This window comes from Pristiophorus japonicus, chromosome 31 (genome assembly GCF_044704955.1).
Source record: "Pristiophorus japonicus isolate sPriJap1 chromosome 31, sPriJap1.hap1, whole genome shotgun sequence".
Taxonomy (NCBI): Eukaryota; Metazoa; Chordata; class Chondrichthyes; family Pristiophoridae; genus Pristiophorus; species Pristiophorus japonicus.
Genome location: NC_092007.1, coordinates 1,320,244 through 1,340,427, shown reverse-complemented (window position 1 = coordinate 1,340,427; position 20,184 = coordinate 1,320,244). Strand labels below are relative to the sequence as shown.

Sequence of the window (20,184 nt, the reverse complement as noted above, 5' to 3'; positions counted from 1 at the left end):
CTCTCAATTTTTCCCGCTCACTTTTTTCTACATTCAGCACACACTATCTCACCTCCGACTCCTCTACACTAGAGAAGTGTGTCAGCAAGCTGTTGTCTCCCTCAGGTACTCGCAGGATAAACTGTTCAGCCACCATGACAGCAGGATTTGTTAACAGAATAGCCAGAAGACCAGTAAGACTTGCCTGATTCCCACTCGCTCTGCGTTGAGTCAGCATGCTCAGAAGTTAAACAGCTTTCCATCTGCTCACCAATTCCTGACACAGGACTTCCGTAAGTGCACCTCTCAGGGGACACTGGTGGGGTGAGGAGAAAATAAAAACTTGTTAATTTGGAAAAGCAACCTGCAACAGTATCTGGGCCTGCTAGATATTCCATTAGGTGAAAAAGCAACCATTTTAATTCTCCCCGTAATATTTTTAAGCAAAGCTTTGCAATCGAATAATGGTTGATACAAGATTAACCTCGGAATCACCAAATAAATCTGGCAGCATCATAATGTGGCTATTGTTGAGTCATACTACGATGCAACTGTGCAAAAGCTGAGCATAAGTCGATGCAATTGGTACAGGAGGGAACACTAGACCAATGCTTTTGGCATCACAGTCCACAGTGGGGAGAACAAAATCCAACTATTAACTCACATCAACTCTAATAGGTAAAGCAATGGCCATGGGAATTGAGGGCAATAATGAAAAAGCAGGCGGTGGAATTAATCTATGAAAACCAATCCTTGCTGGAGCTAATGGTCTTTTCCCTTTCTAAACAAAACCTAGTTAGAGAAGCTAGAATGAAGAAGCGGCAGACCGCCACAGCATTACTCGTGGCGAGTCAGAAAATTGTGTTATTGCAAGCAGGGAGTGCTGGGTGGTGCAAGGTGAGAGCATTTGGGAATAGGTTTACAAGAGATCCCCTCAGATATAATGCAGTAACTGTTTTATAATCGATTCCCAATAGAGATTGCCTTGTTAAGCAGATTAAAACATGCTCCCGTCTCTCAGTGCAATTAAACAAGTAAATCTCTGCACTGAGCATAGGAGAGTATCTCCATTTTTCCTATCTATCTGTTGCAGGGTGTAGGCTTTTACAGCGATGGTCATGAAACATACACAATTGAAGATTAAATTCCTTTGCATTCCAGTGCTCAAACAGGCCATCTGGTCTATTGTCCACACAAGATTCCTCCCACTCTACCCCCTCTTCTCTCTATTCCCATAAGAAATAGGAGGAGTAGGCCATACGGCGAAGAAGAGCAGAGGAGTTATACCTGGTGTCCTGGCCAATATTTATCCCTCAATCAACATAACAAAAACAGATCATCTGGTCATTATCACATTGCTGTTGTGGGAGCTTGCTTGTGTGCAAATTAGTTGCCGCATTTCCCACATTACAACAGTGACTACAGTTCAAAAAGTACTTCAAATTGGCTGCAAAGCGCTTTGAGACGTCTGGCTGTCGTGAAAGACGCTATATAAATGCAAGTCTCTCTTTCTTTCTAGCCTACTCCGCCATTCAAGATCATGGCTGATCTTCAATCTCAACTCTACTTTCCTGCCCGATCCCCATATCTCTTGATTCCCTTACAGTCCAAAACTCAACGACTGATCATCCCATATCTCTCATGCATATTTCAAGCCTCCCCTTAAATGTCTGATATCTGCTTCAACCGCTCCACATGGCAATGAGTTCCACATTCTCACCACTCATCGCAAATAAATTATTCTTAAGTTCTTTGTTTGATCGGTTAGTGACCATCTTATATTTATGCCCCTTGTTCTAGACTCACCCACAGTTTCGCCACATCCTATCGAACCCCTTCATAGTGTTAAAGATTTCTATCAGGTTTTCTGCTAATCTCTTCTCCAGAGAAAAGAGCACTAGCCTGCTCAATCTTTCTTGGCAATTGCAATTCTCAATTCTGGTAACATGCTTGTAAATCTTTTCTGCACTTTCTCCAGTACTTCAATATCCTTTTCATTGTACAGAGACCAGAACTGCACACAGTGCTCCAAGTGTGGTCTAACCAAGGTGCTATATCAATTTAACATTTCCTGCATGCTTTTGTGTTCTGTTCCTCCTGAAATGAAGGCCATTAATAAGAACCATAAGAATTAGGAACAGGAGTAGGCCATCTAGCTCCTCGAGCCTGCTCCGCCATTCAATAAGATCATGGCTGATCTGGCCGTGGACTCAGCTCCACTTACCCGCCCTCTCCCCGTAACCCTTAATTCCCTTATTGGTTAAAAATCTATCTGTGACTTGAATACATTCAATGAGCTAGCCTCAACTGCTTCCTTGGGCAGAGAATTCCACAGATTCACAACCCTCTGGGAGAAGAAATTCTTTCTCAACTCAGTTTTAGTTTTAAATTGGCTCCCCCGTATTTTGAGTCTGTGCCCCCTAGTTCTAGTCTCCCCTACCAGTGGAAACAACCTCTCTGCCTCTATCTTGTCTATCCCTTTCATTATTTTAAATGTTTCTATAAGATCACCCCTCATCCTTCTGAACTCCAACGAGTAAAGACCCAGTCTACTCAATCTATCATCATAAGGTAACCCCCTCATCTCCGGAATCAGCCAAGTGAATCGTCTCTGTACCCCCTCCAAAGCCAGTATATCCTTCCTTAAGTAAGGTGACCAAAACTGAACGCAGTACTCCAGGTACGGCCTTACCAATACCCTATACAGTTGCAGCAGGACCTTCCTGCTTTTGTACTCCATCCCTCTCGCAATGAAGGCCAACATTCCATTCGCCTTCCTGATTACCTGCTGCACCTGCAAACTAACTTTTTTTGGGTTTCATGCACAAGGAGTTCCATTATTTGAAGGGGCTGCTCCTGAAATTCTGGCTGCACTTCAGTCCCACTCTCCTGATCTTTGGGCACCCTGTGCGGAGGGGAGCGGGTAGGTCCGAAGGCCTCCTCGTAGGACTGCTCCTGGGCACGGCCAAGGGTGCCATCAGCCGGTCCAGGCAGCGGGCGGTCGAGGGGGTCGTTCAACCTGACTGCCTGCCTCTCTTCCGCTCTTACATCCGGTCCAGGGTGTCCTTGGAGATGGAGCACGCGGTGTCCACCGGTACGCTCGCGGCCTTCCGCGAGAGGTGGGCACCGGAGGGACTGGAGTGCATCATCACGCCCGGCAACCAAATTTTAATTTGATTTTACGTTTTTAAGTTTAATTTGTTTTAATTGCCGGTGCTTTTAGTGTCCCCCTTCCCTTTTATAGGGGGCACTGGGGAAAAATTGTGATTTTAGTGCCCAAAAAAAAAAACAAAAAAAAAAAAAAAGAAAAAACACAAAAAAAAACACAAAAAAGGGGAAAAAAAAAAAAAAAAGGGCCTTGTAAATGTCTGGAGTGTCACCCAGGTCGGGTGGCACCGTTTAATGTTTTATGTTTTCACAGATAAACTCAAAAGAGTTTCATGCACAAGGACCCCCAGGTCCCTCTGCACCACAGCATGTTGTAATTTCTCCCCATTCAAATAATATTCCCTTTTACTGTTTCTTTCCCCCCCCCCCCTCCCCAAGGTGGATGACCTCACACTTTCCGACATTGTATTCCATCTGCCAAACCTTAGCCCATTCGCTTAACCTATCTAAATCTCTTTGCAACCTCTGTGTCCTCTACACAACCCGCTTTCCCACTAATCTTTGTGTCACCTGCAAATTTTGTTACACTACACTCTGTCCCCTCTTCCAGGTCATCTATGTATATTGTAAACAGTTGTGGTCCCAGCACCGATCCCTGTGGCACACCACTAACCACCGATTTCCAACCCGAAAAGGACCCATTTATCCCGACTCTCTGCTTTCTGTTAGCCAGCCAATTCTCTATCCATGCTAATACATTTCCTCTGACTCCGCGTACCTCTATCTTCTGCAGTTACTTAGTTTGAACTTCATGGTCTTAACTTGCGTTGCTACTTTTAGCGATTTCGATTTCTTTATTCCCAGATCTCTCTGCTCTTCCACCCCATTTAGGTTTCTTGCCTTCCAAGGCTTAAGTGGCCTCCTTATCCCTCCTACCAAAATGAACCAACTCACATCTATTGAATTTCATTTGCCATTTAGCCGCCTACTGTGCAAGCCTGTTTATGTCTTTCTGAATTTTGGTGCAGTATCATAAAATCATGGAGCAGAGGCGGCCATTCGGAATTGAGAGCTGTCCAATTAGCCCCACTCCTCTCCTCTTCTCTTCTCATCTCTTTCCCCACAGCCCTGAAAATGTTTCATTTTCAAGTATTTATCCAATTCCCTTTTGAAAGCTATTATTGAATCTGCTTCCACCAGCTTTTCAGGCCGTACATTCCAGATCATAACTTGCTGTACCAAAAAATCTCTCATCTTCCCACTGGTTCTTTTGCCAGTCTCCCACATTATATACGATTTAACAATTTTGGGTACCTGCAAATTTTGATGCCATAGCCGCTAGCTCATGAGTCAAAATCATTTATGTATTTGGCAAACAAGTGGTCCCAGTACAGATCCCTGTGAGACACCACTTATCACCAGTCTGAGAAACTTCCCTCAATTCCTACTCCATTTTCAGTTTTGTAGCCACCTTTCAATCCATTTTGCTTCCTGGCCAGACTCCAAATGCCCTGACCTTTGTCAGGAGTCCCTTATGTAGCAACTTATGAAAGGCCTTCTGCAAGTCCAAGTATACCACACCCACTGCATTATTCTTGTCTACTCTGTTACTTCTTCAAAGAATTCAATAAGGTTGGTTAAACATGACCTTCCTTTTACAAGTCCATGCTGACTATTTGATTGTATTCTCAGTCTCTAGTGCAGTGCTTCATCATCATAGGCGGTTCCTCATATCGAGGATGACTTGCTTCCATGCCAAAAAGGGGCGAGTTCACAGGTGTTTCAATGAAGAAACGAATATCCCAGGACCTGAACTACATGTTGAAGGGTGGAAGATGCCTGTGAGTGGATTTTTTTTTAAAAAAACGTGTGGTGGCCGTTGCACACTAGTCACCACACAGGCTTGACAGAACTAGGCCTTGGTCCAGTAACAAGGATTAACCAAGACGACTGGAGACCAGCTCTGCTGCACGGACCTTGTGTGCACACATATCGCACAGTGTGGGCTGGCCCGTGCTGCCCGAGCCCTGGCCAAATAAAAACTATGAAGTAGGACTGTATCTAGCTTTTGTTACCACAATTACAAATTTATTGTCTGCATATAAAAAGTCACTTTAGTACACGAAACAGAGAATTAAATAAAGATTGCAGTCAGAGGACTGCTCAAGAAAGGCATTTTATTATCGTATTTTTGAATGGAAATCCCAAGTAATTTTAAACTGGTTTACCCACATCCACTCACAAAACCAGGAAATTGACAGCTAAAATGGCTGGAGTGTATGATTCCTACACATTTTGTAATTATAGCATAAAATGTTATTCTATGCCGATATTTACGAGACAAATTCTATCAGCGCAAAAAAAAGGCTGCAGTTATACTGGTCTGAGATTGGAATGTGTTTGAGTGTGCAGTGATCAGATACACCGAGAGTAAACTGTCCATCGACTGCGTCAAAGTGGCAAAATGTAAAAAGCTACAGTTGAAGTGAAGCTAATCTGTTTGTACAACCATTACTCAGCATTGCACCGTTAGAAATACACCTCCAATGTTAGCATTAAATTCAGAGCTCCTGACACTGTCAGACAGCGAGTTATCTTAGTGAGCTGGGCTGCACCTAAACTCAATCCAGCTAAAGATGGACTAAAAATGTGGAGCAGAAGAATGATGAAAAAGCAGAACTAACTTTATATCAATGCAAAAGTGGCAGCAGAAGCACAGCCTACATCTCACTTTTTCTATCCGGTTCTGCTTTTTCCCCTTATTCTAGCTTTTTAAAAAATTAAATAGTGCAGTGCACAGAACTGGACGCAGTATTCCAGATAGGGTCGGACCAAAGTTCTGTATAACTGAAGCATAACTTTCTCTCCTTTGGATTCCAGCCCCTTTGGAGGTAAATGCCAACATTCTATTAGCCCTTTTGATTACTTTTTGCACCGGTGTACTAGCAATAAACGTGTACACGAACATCAAATCCCTTTGCTCCTCCACAGTTCCTGGTTTCTCACCATTAATAAAATATTCTGTTTTGCCTTTCTTGGATCCAAAGTGAATAACTTCACACTTTTCCACATTTTACTCCATCTGCCAGTTTTGCCAACTCACTTTAATCTGTCTATGTCCCTTTGTAAATTCCTGCTGCCATCTACACTACTTACCACACTTGATCAGCTCCGCTGGGCAGGCCACACTGTCCGCATGCCAGACACGAGACTCCCAAAGCAAGCGCTCTACTCGGAACTCCTTCACGGCAAATGAGCCAAAGGTGGGCAGAGGAAACGTTACAAGGATACCCTCAAAGCCTCCCTGATAAAGTGCAACATCCCCACCGACACCTGGGAGTCCCTGGCCAAAGACTGCCCTAAGTGGAGGAAGTGCATCCGGGAGGGCGCTGAGCACCTCGAGTCTCATCGCCGAGAGCATGCAGAAAACAAGTGCAGGCAGCAGAAAGAGCGTGTGACAAACCAGCCCCACCCACCCTTTCCCTCAATGACAACTGTCCCACTTGTGACAGGGATTATGGTTCTCGTATTGAACTGTTCAGCCACCTAAGGACTCTCATTAAGAGTGGAAGCAAGTCTTCCTCGATTCCGAGGGACAGCCTATGATGATGATGATTACTGCATCTCCTAACTCTCTATTCTTTCATCCAAGTCATGGATAGATATATTTATGGTGAAAAGCTGCGGCCCTCGTTCAGATCACTGGGCAACACCACTGGTCACATCCCACCAGAGTACATTCCCATGATCCCAACTGTCTTGTCTCGTATTTCCACATTTCTAACACATGTCCTAAGGTTACCGCCAATTCTGTGTGCTTTCTCGTGCGGAACCTCATCAAATGTCCTCTGGAAGTCCATGTGGACAACATTCATAGATGCTCCCCTATAAATCACATTCGTGATCTCCACAAAAAAAGTTCAACTAAATTAGTCAGATATGACCTACCCATCACACGCAAACTCTGTGATTAGTTCATGCTTGTTCAAATTCTCAGCCACTCTGTCCCTGATGATAAATTCCAGTAACTGTCTCCCTCCCTCCTGTCTTAAAGAATGGAGTAACATTTGCAATTTTTCAATCCACAAGGCACAATTCCCAAATCAAGAGCGCTTTGGAAAATTAACAGATCTGCAATTTCCCCACTTGTTTCTTTCATACCTGCAGGTGGAAAGAATCAGGTCCTGGACATTTATCAGTCTTAAGTCCCATTATTTTCTCCATTGCCATTTATAAAAATCATATTAAATCCAGTAAGTTCTTTCGATTAACTTATTTTTACATGACCTTGTACTGCTGGTATTTTATTCTCTTCCTCTATTGTGAAGATCAATACAAAGTACTCATTTAACAAACTGCTATTTCTTTATTGTCGATCACAGTATCTCCCGAGAGAAAGTGAAGTGTTTACTTTCAGATACGAGAGTTGCAGAAAAAATAATATGGGGGGGGGGGGGAAGAGAAAGAGAAAGAGAAAAAGAGCAGCTTCTTATCTCTGTCTATTTGTTTAGGTAATGCCAAACAATATAAACTTTTTTTCTTAATTGCATCTTTCCTCTGTGAATGCCTGTAACAGTAGTTGCCACTTTTAAAATTTAAGATTCCCAATTCAGAACCTCCCTCCAATAATTGTATTTCAGTTGTTGCCTGTTTTATATAAAACAGCTGGCATTTGAGTTCTAAGTCTATATTAAAGCAGTTGCTGTAAGCATTTAGAATACATTGCAAATAAAATCTATTTAAAATTGGGTAGTTAAAAATTCCACTTGCTAACCCAACACACTGTAAATAAACTATATTTACATATTCCCCAAGAAAAAGCTCATGCATTCTCTCACCTTTGATGTTTTTATACAAGTACCAAAAAAAACCCAATTATTATGTGTCCTAAAAATGGTTCCCCACAGGATTTAATTCTCAGTAATTGCCTAGTAATACACCAATGGAGGAAGGGCAGCCTTACAAACAGCAAATTATGGTGCGGTTTGTGAATGGCCAGTCATTCGGTCAATCAGATTCTGTACACTCAAGTGCATGCTGGGAGCTTAATCTGTTCACTGAACTCCCTTAGTTTGGGCCTTAGTTAGGTCCAAATTAAAATACTCTATCCAGTTTTGGTATCCTCATATGGTGAGTCTTACTGAAGCTTTGGAAAGGGTGCCACAAGATTAATTCCTACTTTAAAGCATGAGTTACCCCAAGATAGGCTCAAAGAGCTTGGTCTGTACACTTTAGAGATGTGCAGACTTGTGGATGATTTGATCAAGGTTTATATGATGAAGGGAATAGATTGCGTTTGTTTTAATTAAATAGGTTAGATTCGGATGGACCAATGGTCGCAATCTCAAGTTACACAAGGCTAGATCTAGATTAGTGGTATTTTCCCAGAGAACAATGGAATAACGGACCTGTGGAACAGGCTGCCGGCTCGTGTGCTAAACGCTGATTCACTGAATTCCTTCAAGCGAGAGCTGGACCTGTTTTTGGCTGGCATGGGGTGGGGGCGGGCAAAGATAAAATGATATAGAAAAATACGATTAATCAAGGCCAGAGTGGTAGTCTAGACCAGTTTTGATTGCCCAAAGGTGCCGGAGAGGAACTTCTCCGGTCCCCCCTCAATTGGTCTGGGTTTGTATCTGTTTTTTCACCTCTCCCAGGAGATTACATGGTTTCAGGTAGGGTTGGGGGGGGGGGGGGTGTATACATTGTGATGCACAAGGCATTACTGTTGTGTGGAACAGGCTGAAGGTAAAGTAGGATCTTTCTCAGTCCACTATTGTAGTATGTCCACAGGAAGTGATGGTTCAGGCTTCTCACAATTACAAGCCGCAGATGGAAAACATAATTGCTCTTCGATAGATAGGCAAGTTTGATATTTTTTTCTGTAAATGGTCATCTTTTAATGTTACAGACCTTACTTCCAATAAGTGCACAATGGCTGCTGAAAGGATTTTCAAAAGATTTTAGTAATTTGATTCTTTTCCTTTCTTTTATTGACTGATTTGCTGACTTCTCAGGATGGATTACACATGAACTAAGGCGGCAGGCAACTGTATCCATACGATTACACAGACAAGGATTGTGTACAGTTGACTATCTTGCACAATTGATAGCACAAAAAAGTACCATTTTTGGCCTGCCACTGATCCTTGTTAAATATTTACAGGCAGGGTTTCTGCAACAATGCTCCTTTAGGCCTGATCAACATATCCAAGTATATGTGGACACTTACAAACAAACTCTTTGTAGCTGCTTGGTGTGGATTAGTAGCTCAAAAGACTTTTGAAGAGCCAAAACACGATTTTTAGTGGTCCATTTTGACAGGGGCCAGAAACATCTTTCAAAACATTCATTTCTATTGTCACATTGTTGTGACAGCCTATTCAATGATAAATCCTGATGTGCAGATTTATAACTGAAACTGCCTGTGTACACATGTATAGTCTCTCACCAGTGGTGGAGCTGCATTGCCAGTTCCCCAGTCTGGAATGCAGAGAAACTTGCATACTGTATTCAAAACACTAGCCTGTAATTTATCGTCAGCGGAGAAGCAAAGGTGTTCGCCGCTGGCCCGAAGTAAGCTTCCCACAAAGATCTCGCAATATCTGTGGCGAGAAGTTCAGCTTTTCCGATGTGCAATTGAAATCAGCACAAGATAATGGGGAATCCCTAATGCGAGCTGTGACGTCAACAAGCTGTCATTCAGTCAATGCAGAATTCTCACAGGACAAGAAACAGGATGTGAGTAAGCTCCTTTGGTTTTAAAAATGTTGGAACAAAACAAAGATTGGGGCTATCATGGGGAAAAAAGATAAAGCTGAAAAAATGAACAAACTTAAAATATTTTTTTTTTTTAAAAAGCTTAAAAGTTTCTTAAATATTTCTTAATTTTTTTATTAAAATGGACAAGTTTGACATTCCACAAAATTAAATAGTTTTTCAGGGCCATAACGTTTGCGAGCAGTCAATATGGTGTTAAAACCCCAGTTACACCTAATGCAAAAAGAGTCTAACTTTAATGGGGTATTTAACAGCGTTATTACTGCGGAAGAGCCGAAGTTTACATCAGTTTTCATGATTTGACAGATTACTTCGATTGCCAGCTATTTGGGGGGGGGGGAAGGGTCCACAGCGCAGCCAATGTCGGATAACTGACCGTAACTTCAAAAGTTCCGCATTAGGATGCACTGTAACTATACATAATGCATACTCAAAGTATGAAACAAAAAAGTTTAAAGATGCTGAACTTAAGATTCGATATTTTAAAATAGAGACTGAACATGCATATTATAAATCTACATCAATGAAAAAAAACTTCGGCCCAGGTACACTTCATCTCGAACAATGCTTAACCTCAAGATTATCCAGTCGGTACTATATTAGAGTGTTTATGAACATAGGAACAGGAGGAGGCTAATCAGCCCCTCGAGCCTGTTCCGCCATTCAATGAGATCATGGCTGGTTTGTCTTTTAACTCTATCCACTAGCCTTGGTTCCATATCCTTTTATAAACTTGTCTAGCAAAAATCTACCGATCTCAGATGTAAACTTAATTGATCTAGTATCTACTGCCTCTTTTTGAGGGGTGGGGGTTTGGTGGAGAGTGTTCCACACTTCTACCACCCTTTGCATGAAGATGTGTTTCCTAACTGTTCTCATGAATGGCCGAGCTCTGATTTTAAGGTTAGGTTCCCTTGCCCTAGACTCCACCAGCATTGGAAAAAAAAATCTTTATTTATCCTATCAATTTCTTCCAAAATCCTAAAAAGTTCAATCAAATCACCCCTTAACCTTGTATATTCTAGGGAACACAACCTTAGTTTATGTAATCTCGATTTTAAAATTCTCATCCTTGTTTTCAAATTCCTCCATGGCCTCACCCCTCCCGATGAAGAGGGAGGCGAGAGCTAGCTCGTGAGGAGCAGTTGGGCCGAGCTGGTGTTTATGCTCCACACGAGCCACCTCAAGTGGCGATTTGATCGATATTTTGAAGATATGGGGAACTGACAGGGAGAAACTACTTCTGCTGGTTGGGGAGTCTAGGACTAGGGGACATTACAATCGTGACTACACTTCGAAAGTACTTCATTGGCTGTAAAGCACTTTGGGATGTCTTGAGTTCGTGAAAGTGCTATATAAATGCAAGTTGTTGTCATTGAATGTGAAACTTGCAACCACAAAGTGCAACTGAGGTGAACAGTAAAGATGCATTTAAGGGGAAGCTGGATAAGCACATCAAGAAGAAAGGAATGGAAGGTTATTATGGTAGAGTTAGATGAAGAGAGTTGGGAGGAATATACGAACAGGAAGCCATTCAGCCCCTCGAGCCTGTTCCACCATTCAGTGAGATCGTGGCTGATCTATAATCTACCTGCATATACCTGGCTTTGCCCCATGCCCCTTACTACCTTTGGTTAACAAAAATCTATCAATCTCAGATTTAAAATTAACAATTGACACAGCAGCCATTTGGGGAAGAGAGTTCCAAACCTCTGCCATCCTTTGCATGTAGAAGTGTTTTCTAACCTCTCTCCTAAAAGATCAAGCTCTAACTTTTAGGCAATAGCATCCCAAGGCACTTCACAGGAGCGTTAACAAAATTTTACACCGAGTCACACAAGAAAGACAGACTTGCATTTATACAGCGCCTTTCACGACCACTGGATGTCCCAAACCACTTTACAGCCAATGAAGCACTTCTTAATGTAATGTAGGAAACACGGAAGCCAATTTGTGCACAGCAAGCTCCCACAAACAGCAACATGATAATCTGTTTTTTTAAAAAAAAGTGATGTTGATTGAGGGATAAATATTGACACAGGACACCGGGGAGAACTCCCCTGCTCTTCTTCGAAATAGTGTCACTGTATCTTTTACATCCACCTGAGAGCGCAGACAGGGTCCAAAAGGTGGCACGTCCATCAGTGCAGCACTCCCTCAGTACTGGCACTGGGAGTGACAGCCTGGATTATGCGCTCAAGTCTTTGGAATGGGACTTGAACCCACAAACTTCTGACTCAGGCGAGGGAGCGACTAACTGATATTTTAAGGAGTGTCTTAAAGGAGGAGAGAGGCGGAGAATTTTAGGGAATTTCTCCTAAATTCCCTATTGGATTTATTAGTGACCATCTTATACAAATCATTACAGCACAGAAGGCGGCCTGTTGAGCCCATGCTGGTTCGCTGCAAGAGCATTTCAGGAAGTCCCACTCCTCCATCCTTTTCCCTTAACCCTGCAATTTTTTTCCCCCCTTCAGCTACATATCCAATTCCTTCTTGAAAGCCACTATGGAATCTACCTCCACCACCCTTTCAGGCAGTGCATTCCAGATCATAACCACTTGATGACTCATAGTTCTGGTTTCACCTCCAAGTGGAAATATCTTCTCCAATGTCAGCTGTAGATCAGTTTTTAAAAAAATATTCGTGGGCGTCATTGGTAAGGCCAGCATTTATTGCCCACCCCCAATTGCCCTGGAGGTGGTGGTGAGTCGCCGCCTTGAACCACTGCAGTCCTTGTGGTGCACTGAGTCAGACGGTTGTGGATTCAAGTCCCACTTCATGGACTTGAACACAAAAATCCAGGCTGACACTCCAGGGCAGTACTGAAGGAGTGCTGCACTGTTGTCTTTCGGATGAGACGTTAAACCGAGGCCCCATCTGCTCTCAGGTGGATGTAAAAGATCCCATGGCAATGTTTCGAAGACGACAAAGGAATTTATCCCCAGTGTCCTGGCCAATATTTATCCCTCATTCAACATCACTAAAAAAAAATTTACCTGGTCATGGTCACATTGCTTTTGTGGGAGCTTGCTGTGTGCAAACTAGCTTCCGACATTACAACAGTGACACTACTTCAAAAAGTACTTCATTGGCTGTGAGGTGCTTTGGGATGTCCGGTGGTCGTGAAAGGCGTTGTAGAGAACAAAGTCTTTCTTTTTAAAATGTCCCAAGGCTTCACAGGAGTGTAACAAAATTTGACACTGAGCCCCGCAAGGAAATATTAGGGCAAATGACCATAACCTTGGTCAAAGAGGCACGTTTTAAGGAGCATCTTAAAAGGAGGAAAGAGCGGGACCGAGGCAGAGAGGTTTAAGGAGGGAATTCCAGAGCTTGGGGCCTAGGCTGCTGAAGGCAGAGCTGCAGAAACCAAACAACCATGCATTTATATAGTGCCTTGAATGCATCTATGCTATTCGCCTGAACTACACCCTGTGGTAGCAAGTTCCTCATTCTATTCAATCTCTGGGTAAAGAAGTTTCTCCTGAATTCCCGACTGGATTTATCAATGACTATCTTAAAAAGCATCGCACTTTAGGAAGGATGTGAAGGCTTTAAAGAGGTTGCAGAAAAGATTTACAATAGTTCCAGGGATGTAGAACTTCAGTTGCGTGGATAGACTGGAGAAGCTGGGGTTGTTCTCCTTAGAGCAAAGATTGAGGAGATTTGATGAGGGGTCTAGACAGAGTAAACAGAGAGAAACTGTTCCCATTGGCGGAAGGGTCGAGAGCCAGCGGACACAGACTTAAGTTGATTGGCAGAAGATTCAAAAGGCGACATGAGGAAAAATGTTTTTTTTTTTTATAAACGCAGCAAGTGGCCAGGATCCGGAATGCACTTCCTGAAAGGGTGGTGGAGGCAGACTCAATCGTAGCTTTCAAAAGAGAACTGGCTAAGTCGCTGAAGGAAAAAAAAAATTGCAGGGCTACGGGGGAGTGGGACAAGCTGCAGTACTCTTGCAGAGAGCCGGCACAGGCTCGACGGGCCGAACAACCTCCCACTGTGCTGTAACCATTCTATGTTTCTAACAGCAGGGGATTGATCCTCCAGTGTCCTGCCAATATTTATCCCTCATTCAACATCACAAAAAAGATCTGGTAATTATCACATTGCTGCTTGTAGGAGCTTGCTGTGCGCAAATTGACTAGTGCGATTCCTATATTACAACAGTGAGTACACTTTTAAAAAAAAAAGCACTCAATTGGCTCGAAAGCGCTTTGAGACGTCCAGTGGTCCCGAAAGGCGCTTTGGAAATGCAAGTCTTTCTTCTTAAAATGACCCAAGGCGCTTCAGGAGTGTTAGACAAAATCTGACACCGAGCCATGTAAGGAGATATTGGGGCAGAAGCCCAAAAGCTTGGTCAAAGAGGCAGGTTTTAAAGGAGCGTCTTAAAAAGGAGGAAAAAGAGGCGGGCAGATTTAGGAAGCTGCTCCCGAATTCCCTATTGGACTTTACTGACTATATTATATTGATGGCCCCTAGTTCTGGTCTCTCCCCTCACCCACAAGTCTGCCACAACTCTAAGTCTGCCATCTTGAAGCCTTTTCATAATTTTAGGCTTATCAGGTCACTGCTTGGCTTCTCTTTATTAATACCAAAAAAGTAAAAACAGAAAGTGCTAGAAATACTCAGCAGCTCAGGCGGCGTCTGTGGAGAGAGAAACAGAGTTAACGTTTCAGTTTGAAGACACTTATCAGAACTGGAAAAGGTTAGCAAGATGGAACAGATTTTTAAAGCAGGTTTTTGAACTCTGTTTCTCTCCACAGACACTGCCTGACCTGCTGAGTATTTTGAGCATTTTGTTTTTATTTCAGATTCCAGCATCTGCAGTATTTTGCTTTTGTAGTAGCTGATAAAGATTTACAAGGATAATACCAGAAATGCGAGGGTATACATATCAGGAAAGGATCTCTTCTCTTGAAGGCAGAGGGGATGACCGAATAGAGATCTTTAAAATTATGAAAGGTTATAAGAGTGGATGCATAGAGAATGTTTCCACTTGTGGGGAAGAGCATCAGTAGAGGCCATCAATACAAGATAGTACTGGAGTGGGACTTGAGCCTACAACCTTCTGACTCAGGGGTGGGTGTGCTACCCACTGAGCCACAGCTGATAGAAGAGACTTCTTTACCAGAGAGTGGTGAAACATGTGGATCTCGCTCCCACGGAATGGTTGAGGCGAATAGTATAGATGCATTTAAGGGGAGGCTGGACAAACATATGAGGGATTGCAAGGGGGATGGAGTATAAAAGCAGTGAAGTCCTGCTACAACTGTACAGGGTATTACTTAGGCCACACCGAGAGTACTGCGTACAGTTTTAGTCTCCGTATTTAAGGAAGGATATACAGTTTGAACAACTCCCTTATCCGGAACCACCCCTCGTCCAGAACCATTCCCGGCCACCGGGTGGCACATGAGCAGAACTCCGACATGAACAAATTGAAGTCCTTCCTCACTGCCGACTCGCACAATCGCTGGCCTGACCCTGCGATCCACCGCCAACCCCACGATCTCTCGGACGCACTCCCAGCCCCAATATCCCCTTGCTCAGTACCTGCATCATCCAATTTAACGTGATCACCCCCGTCTGGAAAAATCCCTTATCCAGAACAGGGTTCCAGAATAAGGGAGGTTCAATCTGTACTTGCATTGGAGGCTGTTCAGAGAAGGTTGACTTATGAAGATAGGTTGAGCCTATACTCTTTGGCGTTCAGAAGAATGAGAGATCTTTTTGAAACATATAAGATAATGAGGGGGCTTGACAAGGTGGATGCAGAAGGATATTTGCACTCTTAGGGGAAATAAGGGGCCACCCATTTAAAACAGTTATGAGGAAGAATTTATTCTCTGAGGGTCGTGAATCTTTCGAATTCACTACCCCAGAGAGGTGTAGAGGCTGGGTCATTGAATATATTTAAGGTGGATAGACAGATAGATTTTTGAGTGATAAGGGAGTCAGGGGTTATGGGGAGAGGGCAGGGAAGTCTGTGATCAGATCAGCCATGATCTTATTGAAAGGCGGAGCAGGCTCGAGGGGCCGAATGGCCAACTCCTGCTCCTATTTCTTATGTATAGATGCATTTAAGGGGAAGCTAGACAAGCATATGGGGGAGAAGGGAATAGCAGGTTCGGCGGATGGATTTAGATGAGGAAAGACAGGAGGAGGCTGGAGTGGAGCATGCACGGTTTCGGGCCGAATGGCCTGTTTCTATGCCGCACATCCCGTGTAATCCTATGTTCTTGCTATTGAGGGAGTGCAGCGAAGGTTCACCAGACTGATTCCCGGGATGGCGGGACTGACAGATGAGGAGACTGGATCGACTGGGCCTGTATTCACTGGAGTTTAGCAGGATGAGGGGGGGGGATCTCACAGAAACGTACAAGATTCTGACGGGGCGGGACAGGTTAGATGCGGGAAGAATGTTCCCGATGGTGGGGAAGTCCAGAACCAGGGGACATAGCCTTAGGATAAGGGGTAAGCCATTTAGGTCTGAGATGAGGAGAAACTTCTTCACTCAGAGAGTTGTTAAACTGTGGAATTCCCTGCCGCAGAGAGTCGTTGATGTCAGTTCATTGGATATATTCAAGAGGGAGTTAGATATGACCCTTCCGGCTAAAGGGATCAAGGGGTATGGAGAGAAAGCAGGAAAGGGGTACTGAGGGAATGATCAGCCATGATCTTATTGAATGGCGGTGCAGGCTCGGAGGACCGAATGGCCTACTCCGGCACCTATTTTCTATGTACAGCTGCTGCCCCCCGAGCCCTGCTCCTACCTGCTCTCCCCCGTTTCTGGCCGACGTAGGGCAGCAGGTCGTGCCGGGTGAGGACGCGGAGGAGCTGCAGCAGGTTCCTGAAGTTGCTCTCGTCGCACAGGCCCCGGCGCTCGAGTTCGAAGAGCAGCCGCACCCCGCTCTTGGGCCGCTGCAGCCAGCCCCAGCCGCCGCCGGCTATGCCGCTGTCGTGGGCCGGGCGGCGGGCGAAGCGCTGCAGCCTGCTGTGCAAAGGTGGTGGCGGCGGGGCTGCCGCGGCCTCCTGGTCACCCGGTTCCTCGCCGCCGCCGCCGCCCTCCTCCTCCGCCGCCGCCGCCTCGTCGTCGGCCACCGCCCACAGGGCCCGGTGCAGCGGGTGGGCCGGCGGGTAGGCCTCGTCCAGCAGGAAGGACAGCGCCTCGACGTCGCCGTGGCTGAGCTGCGAGCCCACCAGCTCGAACATCTGGTGCAGCGACAGCATGCGGTAGTAGGCCAGCGCCTCCTCCTCGTCCCACAGTGCTCGCTTGACGGCCGCCATCGTCCGTCCGTCCGCCCGCTCCTCCTTCCTCCACCTCCCCACCCCGCGGCCTCGTCTCTCCTCAGCCCGATCGTCCGCTTCACCTGTCGTGCCTTCGGCGTTCACGGCTGTCCCCTCGGTTCGGCTCCTCGTTACCGACCGACCGTCGTCGTCTTGTTGATGTTTTTTTTCCTCTCTCCCTTCCTCCTTCTTCTGGTACTTTCCAGACGTTCCGCCGGCGCATGCGCCAAACCCACCCTCTCGCTCGTTCGGTTGTCTCTGCGCATGCGTGGGGTGGATGGGCCCGCTTCCACGTTCTCCCCCCCCCTTTATGACGTCGCCCGGCCTCTGTGACGCCACCACGCCCCACAGTGTTTTTTTAAATAACACGCACAAACAAACCGTTATTTCCGTTAACGGCCGGCGGGGGCCGCGGCGACAGGTTGGTGGACGCCCCTTGGTCCTCCGATGCTATTTTGATTTCTTCCCCCCACACACACCCACTCACTCACTCCTCACAGAAATAACACAAGGATTCTCAAAATAAGATGGGGGGGGGAAAAACCCCTATATATATATATATATATTTCTATTTGAATGTCCGGTAATGAAGCTCCCGTCTCGCGTTTGCCTACCCCGCGACGCTCGGGGCGCCTGCGCAGCAGGTCCCGGCCCGACCCGCTCACGATCGATTGATTGATGACGTCAGCGGGGGGGGGGGGAGGAGGAGATTGGATGGCCGACGTCACGTCATTTGCATCTGATTATTTTCCGCCGGGTCCCCGGAGGAGGAGGGGGCGGTGATTGACAGCTCGTTGCCGGGTGACGCGCGGCCAGTGGGCGGGCTCTGGCGCCTTGCGAGCCCTGAATGGAGTCAGCGCCCACCGATGGAAGCGCCGGTAATGTGCACTCTCTCTATCTTCTTAATTTTTGCATATTAATATCTGCTCTTTGCATAATTTAGGGCGCCTTTTATTGATTGCTTCAAAAAAAAGCTAATGTCGGAGCCAGGGACGCTTTCTCCTTCTCCAGTTGCTAAGCAGAGATTGCTCGGGCTCTGGGTGTTTTTATGTCTTGCAACAAAATGATGTTGTTTGAGGAGGGGGGGGGGGAGAGAAATAAACATTTTCAACAGATTAAATATTTGCAAAAGATGAAGTCAGCATGCTTTTCTGTGCAATGCAAACAAAGTATAATACGACACAGCCTTTCTAGAAATAAGAGATTGGGTGGATTTTTTTTGCAGTTATTGTGCTGTCCAGGATAAAAGAATCTAATCTAAAGTAGTCTGCCCAGGATTTAATTTCATTCTAAACTTTTCGGATTTCATTCTGAAGGTGGATATTAATGCAACTTTCGAAAGTAATGTGGTGGAAGGGGCACACACAATTTTGCAGGTTTATACCATTTTAATGGTTCCAAAGAGTGTGTTCATTCGGTGGAGGAACGCGTGGACGTTTCGTTTATAAATATTTTGCTTTTTACGAAAGAAAATCAATGGAAAGGGACGGAAATTAATGCCTTGTATATTACCCTTAAAAAATCAATTAAAAGGTGTGGAATTGGGGTTGTGAGGTTTCAGCTGCTGTGCAGAACAGAGGAAGAAAGGCAGGGAGGGAGCGAGTGGTGTAGCATCGGCCGCCGGGATTCCCAGGATTGTAATTCACCGGGAACCTTAACTTCAGCATAATGTCCCTTTAATCGGGGGCAGGCTCGTTACTTTTGTTCCTAACGCTTGCTTTTTTTTCCCTCTTTGCGGATAAAGCGGTAAATCCATGCCGACAACCCCGGCTCTTTATTTGCAGGGAGCATTTGAATGGACCCGGCTGCATTATTGTGTCTGTTTGATGCTGATGTTTTGTCTTTTAAAATCCTTTTCCACATGCATTAAACCCTCGGATTTCTGAAGGTGATTTTTTTTTTGTTGTTGTTGCATGCAATGTGTGCGTTTTGGACACGCCACATTGTACAGCCAGTTCTGCATCGCGGATACTCATTGTTATGAGGGATACATTTGTACATTAGCCCGATGGTGTGTGCACTGTTTCGAGGGCAGGTACATTACTGCACATCCTCTTTCACACAGTATTATGCAGGATTCTGTACCCAGGGGATGCTTTGCTGTGTGCTGCTGCTGCTGGGGGCCTTGTTCTACGGCTATCTGCTGGAGGAGGGGGTTTAATGTGTGTACCAGGGAATCTCAATGATTTAAGGGTGTTGTCAAGTTGCAGTCGCCCTTCTGATAGCGGTCTCACCACAAACGGTAGCATTCCTGCTTTAGCCCTGAATGCTGTGGTTCTGTTGGCATCGATAGCAACCACAGATTTTTGTGTTAACAGCGTAGAGTGGGGCCATTCGGCCCATCATGCGTGTGCTAGCTCACGGAACCAGCTATCCTTTTAGTCCTATTCTCCGATGCATTCCCCATATTGTTTTCATAGGAAGAGCATGAGGCCATTCGGCCCCTCCCCCAGAGCCTGTTAGGAACAGGAGGAGGCCATTCAGCCCCTCGAGTCTGGTCTGTATGTCAACTCCATTGACCCGTCCTTGATACCTTCACCCAACAAAAATCTTATCGATCTTGGTCTTGAAAATTTCAACTGTCCTTTCCAGCAACCCCAGCCTTTTGGGGCAGAGTTCCCGATTCCCACTGCCCTTTGTGTTTTTGGTTGCATCCCTCAACGGCCAAACTCTAATTTTAAGATTATGTCCCCTTGTTCTGGACTGCCTCAACCAGAGGAAATAGTTTCTCTGTATCTACCCTGTCAAATAGCTTTATTATTTTAAACACCTTGATGAGATCACCTCTCAATCGTCTAAACTCAAGGGAATTCAAGCCAAGTTACATACGAACATACGAAAAGTGATGGACAGAAAAAGACCTACTCGTCTATTCAGCCTGTCTGTGCAACCTGTCCTAATGTAACCCCTTTCAGCCCCGGTATAATTCTGGTGAATCTGTGCTGCACCGGGCCCTGAGATACGGCGCCCAGAATTGAACGCAGTTACTCCAGATGTCTAACCAGGGCTCTGTATAGCCGCAACATA

The 20,184-nt window shown here is 45.1% G+C and overlaps 1 protein-coding gene across 1 annotated transcript in view; it reads right to left on the bottom strand.

The window, feature by feature from the left end:
- The window catches only part of LOC139240292 (DNA-binding death effector domain-containing protein 2-like), a 44,302-nt gene extending 26,887 nt beyond the window's left edge, over positions 1-17,415 (bottom strand). The window contains exons 1-2 of the mRNA XM_070868755.1: positions 16,644-17,415; positions 185-295 (exon numbers count right to left, since the gene is read on the bottom strand). Coding sequence (XP_070724856.1) covers positions 185-295; positions 16,644-17,157 — 625 coding nt within the window. The 5' untranslated portion in view covers positions 17,158-17,415. The remainder of the gene's footprint in view (positions 1-184; positions 296-16,643) is intronic.
- Positions 17,416-20,184: the final 2,769 nt, after the last annotated feature.